General features: G+C 41.0%; 1 protein-coding gene across 1 annotated transcript in view; it reads right to left on the minus strand.

Annotated features, from left to right (window-relative positions):
* CUNH1orf141 (chromosome unknown C1orf141 homolog) overlaps positions 1–8,195 on the minus strand; it is a 33,188-nt gene extending 24,993 nt beyond the window's left edge. Inside the window, exons 1-2 of the mRNA XM_036348452.1 lie at positions 8,121–8,195; positions 1,022–1,182 (exon numbers count right to left, since the gene is read on the minus strand). Coding sequence (XP_036204345.1) covers positions 1,022–1,182; positions 8,121–8,195 — 236 coding nt within the window. The remainder of the gene's footprint in view (positions 1–1,021; positions 1,183–8,120) is intronic.
* Between the last annotated feature and the right edge of the window lie 224 nt (positions 8,196–8,419).

The raw sequence follows: 8,419 nt of genomic DNA on the forward strand, positions 1-8,419 counted from the left end.
CCCCGGGGAAGGCCACACTTTGAATAGCAAGAGGCTAGAGATCAAAAGAGAGCATGCCATTACCAGACAGTCTCTGGTAGGAGGTGGCAGTCATGGTATCAAGTTGAGGCTAAACTGAAAGCTGTGTGGATTAGATTCGACACCTTGGCTAGGTGTTGGAGTGGGGTTTGTGAGCACTGGTGGAGACTCCTAGTTTAGTTGTAATTAGCATAGCTTTTCAGCCCAGGAGCTGCAGCTCAAGGTATGGAGGAACTAAATCTATACAATTTAACCAATGTAACCAGCATATCATTCTCGATGTGAAGATAAAAACTTTCTGCCTTATGCTCTGCTATTTAAGCAATCATTTTGCTTTGACTAGAAAAGGACTCATGGCAAGATGGGATGCCTCCCAGGAGAGGCAGTTTCTGGAGATTAATATGAATTTAGTAAAGGGTCAGGTTTTCTGAGGAGCCCTCATAATTTTTAATGACCTCTTTTGCTGTTTCTAATGATATTTCTAAGATCCAAATCTGCCTATGCATTGCCCTGTTTAAACCTTTTGGTCGCTCCTTACTGGTTTTGACCAAAGCTGTTTCCTAGACTCATAAGACCTTTGGTGATCTGGCCTTTACTACTACTTACCTCTTTGGCCTCACTTCTTCAGCTCTCCCCCATATTCCATTCAAGTCTAGCAACAGTGAACTAGTTTTGATTTCTCAAATCAAGTGGGCTTTCCTTTGCCTCTATTGGTTGAAGTTTGAAAAAAATCCTGGTGTTAATTTGTAGGCAGACATAGCTCAAGAAAGGCCTTTCTTTAAAAATTCAGAATTGTAATTACTATCTGCAATAGTGAAATAATATAATGAATATTTTATAAACTATTTTTAATGCTTATTTAGTATGTCATAACTCATAGCCATTATGAAATACACCTATGTTTGACAAAGCTGACATTAGTATAGACTGCATAATCTAAGACAAATCTAAAGTAATACTTTAAAACCCCAAGTTGAAAGTTTGAAGTAGTTATGATGGTTACCTTTTAGTTTTTGTAATAACATGTGGCTTGTCTTCTCTGCTCTGTGATACTGTCATAGATGTGGATGTAGGAGTAATAGCCTCTTTGGATTCCAACTGGAAATCAAATGTGAGGGGTGCAACATAAGCCTTCCTCTTTATGTAACCCTGAACACTGTTTTTCTGCAACAAAGACAAAGTTTTAACACTGTGAAAAAAAGAGTGCGCTTCACATAGGGAAAATCCTGTGCGGAAAGGACAAAATTAACCTCACTTCACAGACACACACACAATTTACGTGTAGTCAAAATGGAAAAATTATACAGATTGAAAATTGGGGGCCTTGTACACCAATTTTTTTATGCCGTTGCTGTGTGATCTGAGCTGCTCTTTGCCTATATATGAAATAAGGGTGTTGGACTAGATCAGTGGTTCTCAACCTTCCTAATGCCGCAACCCTTTGATACAGTTCCTCATGTTGTGGTGACCCCCAACCATAAAATTATTTTCGTTGCTACTTCATAACTGTAATTTTGCTACTGTTATGAATTGTAATGTAAATATCTGATTTGCAGGATGTATTTTCATTGTTACAAATTGAACATAATTAAAGCATAGTGATTAATCACAAAAACAATATGTAATTATATATGTGTTTTCTGATGGTCTTAGGCGACCCCTGTGAAAGGGTCGTTCGACCCCCAAAGGGGTCGTGACCCACAGGTTGAGAACCGCTGGACTAGATAACGGTGAAGGCTCCCTTCTAATTCCCAAATTCAGAAATTAGGAACAACGTATATCTTTAGGAAAGTCAGTATTGATATGTAGAGTTATTGGAACCATAGCAGGCTGGTTTCTCCAACCTGTTCCTCTTCCTGTCATAACACATGTGATGAATCACATGATTTGTCTAGTAGCATGAGCCAGTACTAGAGTTAGAAAGCAATCAAAGGAGAACTTTGTTCAAATATTTATATAGATGGACTGAAGAGGAATAAGGAGTGCTAAAGAGTGAGTTAAGAGCCAAAAATCTTCTATAAAAAATTCTCTCAAAGAACAGCACAGAGGAACAAAGAAATAAAAAAAAATTTTAAAGCAAATCAAAGGATATGAGAACTTTTGCTTCTGCCAATGAAGTTAGATTAAGCACTATGGGAATTGCCTTTCTGCTTCAAACTACTAGAAAACAGACAAAATATAGGAAGACAACTGTAAGCAGGCATTAGAAAACAAGCAGAGCCACAATCCCTGAAAAAAAGGGAAACAAATGAGGTAAGCCGTACGATAGCCCAGCTTCAACTTGGAGGCAGTTTCCAGGCTGAGGCACCGGGAGGGGGAACTCAAACCAAACCTTGTGGCCTTGACCTTGTTGAGTTTAAGAGACAGATTTCACCAGCAATCACTCTTGGGCATTCACTCCAAAGAAATTTGTTTATTTAAAAACCTGTAAAAAATATTCATAGCAGCTTTATTTTATCTTATTTTTTAGCAGCTTTATTTTTAAAAGCAAAATACCTGCACACAATCCATATGTCCTTCAATGGGTGAGTAACTGAAACTCTGTATATTCATATAATGGAATACTACTCAGCAATAAAATTTATATATTATTTATAATAATAAAGCTATTGATTTGTATAAGATCTTAGATGGACCTCAAGGGCATTATGATTAATTAAAAAAATCAATGTCAAAATTTTACGTACTGCCTGGCTGACAAAGCTCAGTGATTGAGCATCGATCTATGAACCAGGAGGTCATGGTTCAATTCCTAATGAGGGCATGTGCCCCGGGTTATGGGCCCCATCCTCAGTATAGGCATGTGCAGGAGGCAGCCGATCAATGGTTCTCTCTCATCATTGATGTTTTTATATCTCTCTCCCTCTACCTTCCTCTCTGAAACCAATAAAAATGTATTTTTTAAAAGTTTACATACTGAATGATTATACCAGAGGCCTGGTGCACAAAATTTGTGCACAGGAGGGGGGGGTTGTCATTCAGCCTGACCTGCACCCTCTCCAATCCAGGAGCCTTCAGGGAATGTCCTACTGACACAATCTGGCCTCCCTCTGCATGAGGTGACAGGGCTGATCAGGGGAAGGCACAGCCCCCATCACTCCGCTGCTGCCACTACCAGCCGCCACAGCCACCAAGGTGTTTTCATTGACATGAACTCCAGTCCCTTCACCACAAAAAAATGACAGCTTTCTTTAGGCATTTTCAAGATGTCTCTTTCATAAGATATGACCTTCCTTTCTTCCTTCCTTCCTTCCTTCCTTTCTTTCTTTCTTTCTTTCTTTCTTTCTTTCTTTCTTTCTTTCTTTCTTTCTTTCTTTCTCCCTCTCTCCCTCCCCTTCCTTCCTTCCTTCTTTCCTTCCTTCCTTCCTTCCTTCCTTCCTTCCTTCCTTCCTTCCTTCCTTCCTTCCTTCTCTCCTCATCTGAGGATATTTTTCCATTGATTTTTAGAGAGCGTGGAAGAGAGAGGGAAAGACAGAGAAAAACATCAGTGTGAGAGGGACACTTCGATTGGTTGCCTCCTGCATCAGCCCTGACCTGGGCCCTGGCCAGGGAGGAGTCTGCAACCTACGTACATGCCCTTGACCAGATTTGAACCCAGACCCTGCGGTCAGCAGACCGAGGCTCTACGCACTGAGTCAAACTGGCTAGGGCAGGATATGACATTTCTTAGCACCTCTAGCAGTGGACCTTTGTTTTTTCCTCCAGGAGTGAGGTGGAAAAACCCCAGATCACCTTCTTGGATTCTTTTTTTTTTAATATATTTTATTGATCTTCTACAGAGAGGAAGGGAGAGGGATAGAGAGTTAGAAACATCAGTGAGAGAGAAACATCCATTAGTTGCCTCCTGCACACCCCCTACTGGGAATGTGTCCACAACCAAGGTACATGCCCTTGACCGGAATTGAACCTGGGACCCTTGAGTCCGCAGACCGACGTTCTATCCACTGAGCCAAACTGGCTAGGGCACCTCCTTGGATTCTTATTAGGCAAGTCACTAAGAACACTGTGAGTGGTGTATGAGGAGCTTAGCCAATGAGCAGTCAGAAAAGGTGTTTCCTCTGCAGCTCATGCACAGAGGCGGGACTGTCAGCGTGCTGCAGCTGGCCGACCCTGCTGTCTACGGGCCTGCTCGCTCGCTTGCCATGGTGCCTGGCAGCCAGGCCCTGCTCTCCGTGCCTGCCTTGCCCCACTACCAGGCCGCCAGCCTTGCTGTGATAGGAGCCTGTGGGATGTGGGGGCAGGACCCAGAGGTGCTCCATGCACTTCCTGGTGATGGTCATCTGTCTGGTCGTGATGGCCCTAGGCTATTATTGGTATAGACAACATTCTCAAAATTACAACATTACTGTAGAGATAGAGAACAGATTAGCCCTTGTCAGGGACAGAGACAGGGAATGGGGTGAGGGTATGGATACAAATACAAAGAAGTAACACGAAGGAGTTCTTTTGTGGTGATGTAAACATGCTGTATTTTGATAATATTGCATAAAGCTACACATACAAATGACCAAATGAATGCAGGTTAAAATGGGGAAAACTGAATAAAGCCTGTAGTCTGATTAATAGTAATATGCCAGAGTTGTCAATATCAGTTGTGACTCATACTGGTTTTGACATTGTACAATTTTATCTCATTATAGATGTGTGTAACCAGCACCACAGTCAAGATACAGCACTGTATAAGGTGTCACTAACAGGGGTGACTGGGTGAAAGGTATATGGGACTCTTTGTACTGTTTCTTCAACTTCCTGTGAGTCTATAATTATTTCAAAATAAAAAAGTTTTAAAAAATTAAAAAAGCAATTACTAGGGAGAAACCAAGATGGTGGCATAGGTAAACACCTGAAATTGCTGCCTCGCACAACCACTTCAAAAATACAACTAAAAGACAAAACAGACATCATCCAGAACCACAGGAAGGCTGGCTGAGTGGAAATTCTACAACTAGAAGGAAAGAGAAAAGCACATTGAGACTCAGAGGAGGTGCGGATGTAAAGTGCAGAGGTGCAGAGGTGCAGAGGTTCAGAGGCTCGAGCATGCGGGGAAAGGGGCTGGCAATGGGCTGGCCAGTGTCTTTTGTGATCGGGAGGGAGGCACAAGCTCCCAACGGCCCTGACTCCAGTTCTGGGCGAGCCTCTGGGGACCCAGACTCATACGGTGAGAAACTGGACTGTCTGGTAGTGGGCGGAACTAGAGGGCGGCTTTCTGTCAGAAGTGCTTGCAGCAATTACCAGGACACTGAGACCCGGGACGTCTTAGGGCAGGACTGAGGAGCAGCCATAGCTGTTTGCTCCTCCCTGTTGATTCCCTGAGACCCCACCCCACCCAAGCTGTGGGCAGAGGCCTTTGCATATGAATGGGCTGGCCCTTTGAGATCTAAAATTAACTAACAAACTGCAGCTGGGTCAGAAAGACCCAGAACATCCAAAAGAAGGCCCAAGGCCCCACAGCAGCTTGCATTGCTTCACAGCTGGGCCTCATCTGGGCACCTCCAAAACCCAAACAAGGAAGAGGAACCTGCAGATCTCTCCATAGCTCCTGCTGGGTAGCCTCAGGCACAGGCTAAACTAACACCTCCTTAGAGATCCAGGAGCCTGTGTACCCAGTGGTCAGAGTGGGACCATCCAATTACAACTCCTCAGATCCATAAGGGACACACTCAGGGGGCAGACTCAGTGAGCACCAAAGCCCCACTGAAGCAAGTCTTGCCCCAGAAGGGTGTCTTCAGCACAGAAGTTCTCCCACTGCAGACACAGCTGATTCTCACAGACAATTGGCCTGGAGGTCAATTCCTCCCAGTGATACCTACAACAATCAAGGCTTAACTACAACAAGGCTTAACTACAACAAGACTCCACAGCCCACAAAGGGGTGCACCAAGAGTGTCCACCTCAGGTAATTGGGGAGGCTGAGCCACTGGGCCCTGTAGGACACCTAGCACACAAAGTCACTCTATCAACACAGGGACGCATAAAAAATGTGGAGACAAAGAAATAGATCACAAATGACAGAAATGGAGGAAAGCAAACTACTGGATTTAGAGATCAAAACCACACTTTTAAGGTTTTTCAAGAATTTTCTAGAAACTGCCGATAAATTTAGTGAGACCCTCAGGATATGAAAAGGACCAACTAGAAATTAAGCATACACTGACTGAAATAAAGAATAATATACAGAGATCAAACAGCAGACAAGAGGATCCCAAGAATCAAGTCAAAGATTTGAAATACGAAGAAGTAAAAAACACCCAACCGGAAAAGCAAAAAGCAAAAGGAATCCAAAAATATCAAGATAGTGTAAGGAGCTGCTGGGGCAACTTCAAGCGTACCAACATCCAAATTATAGGGGTGCCAGAAGAAGAGAGAGAGCAAGATATTGAAAACTTATTTGAAGAAATAATGACAGAAAACTTCCCCTACCTGGTGAAAGAAATAGACTTACAAGTCCAGGAAGTGCAGAGAACCCCAAACAAAAGGAATCCAAAGAGGAACACACCAAGACACATCATAATTAAAATGCCAAGGGCAAAACACAAAGAGAGAATCTTAAAAGCAGCAAGAGAAAAAAAGTCAGTTACTTACAAGGGAGTACCCATAGGATTGTCAGCTGATTTCTCAACAGAAACTATGCAGGCCAGAAGGGAGTGGCAAGAAATATTCAAAGTGATGAATAGCAAGAACCTACAACCAAGATTACTTTATCCAGCAAAGCTATCATTCAGAATTGAAGGTCAGAAAAAAAAACTTCACTGATAAGAAAAAGCTAAAGGAGTTTATCACCACCAAACCAGTATTATATGAAATGCTGAAAGGTGTTCTTTAAGAAGAAGAAGAAGAAAAAGGTAAAGATAAAAATTATGAACAACAAAACATATCTATCAACAAGTGAATCTAAAAATCAAGTGAATAAAAAATCTGATGAACAGAGTGAACTGGTGATCATAATAGAATCAGGGGCATAGAAAGGGAGTGGACTGACAATTCTCGGGGGGGGAGAGAGGGGTGAGGGGGGTGTGGGAAGGGACTGGACAAAAATCGTACACCTATGGATGAGGACAGTGGGGGGGGGGGTAAGGGTAGAGGGTGGGGTGGGAACTGGGTGGAGGGGAGCTATGGGGGGTAAATAGAGGAACAACTGTAATTATCTGAACAATAAAGATTTATTTTTTTAAAAAAGCAATTACCAAAGTGATTTACATATTGTTATCTCATTCTTGGTCATTAATAAAGCAAAGAGAGGCAATCCACCTTCATAAAGATGTTTATTCACTTGAGTTCCTCCCTGTGGTGTCTTCCTGGATTTCTCCTGCATGCTCTTATCTATGCCTCATTTATTCACATTGTTGTATTATTTTGCAAGTTTTTGTGTAAACAAATTAAATTGTTCATATCTACTAAAAATCTGTTTTGTGAGGATTTATTATTCTTTGTTGTTCTTTATCACCCTTCATTTATTGAATTTTATAGGAGTCTTACCTTTTTACTTAGATTAATTTCTATAAATCTTATTTATTTTTAATTTGGTAACTATACCAAATACCAAATATTTTCTTCCTTTTAATAAACCAAGTAAATAATTGTTTAAAAACATTTTTATTTATTTCAGAGAGGTAGGAAGAGGGGAGAGAGAGACAGAAACATCAATGATGAGAGAGAATCATTGATCGGCTGCCTCCTGCATGCCCCTTACTGGGGATCAAGACCACAACCTGGGCATGTGTCCTGATGGGAATTGAACTGTGACCTCCTGGTCCATATGTCAATGCTTAGCTACTGAGCCGCACTGGTCAGGCACCAAGTAAATAATTTTTAACATGTTTAACATATTAGTAAGAATAACAGGTGTCACATTTACTATTTGACTGCCTAGTATCCTAAGCAGTTTAAGTATATCGTAACCTAATATGGCACCTATCTAGAAGTTACCTTATATCTAATTATTTCTTTATAGTACCCACTTGCATAGATGACTCAATATACTCATTTGTTTTTTACAAATTAATTTATATCTTCATATTAACTAAAAAGTAAAAATAATCATTCACATTGGAAATGACAATCTTTTAATACTTAAATTAAATATTAGCTTTTATTTTACAAACCTTTATTCTTCTGGCCAAGAGTATCTTTGCTTGCTGGTTTAGAATTTCTAACTTCTCTACAATTTTTTCTGCCATTGTCAGTCAGTAAATTCCTATTTAAAAAGGAGAAAAATCAAACAATTTAAACATATCATTGACTATTTAGGCATAAATTAAGAGACTCGCCTTTATTTTACTGTTTTAGGTAAAAAATAAAAAACTGTATAGATAGATCATGGAATAAATCATAGAATTTTAGAGGTCAAAGCTTTTAGGTTGAAAGTCACATAATCAGAACTTTCAGATGTGTGTGGGCCCTA

Source organism: Myotis myotis, unplaced genomic scaffold, assembly GCF_014108235.1.
Source record: "Myotis myotis isolate mMyoMyo1 unplaced genomic scaffold, mMyoMyo1.p scaffold_m19_p_2, whole genome shotgun sequence".
NCBI classification, from domain to species: domain Eukaryota; kingdom Metazoa; phylum Chordata; class Mammalia; order Chiroptera; family Vespertilionidae; genus Myotis; species Myotis myotis.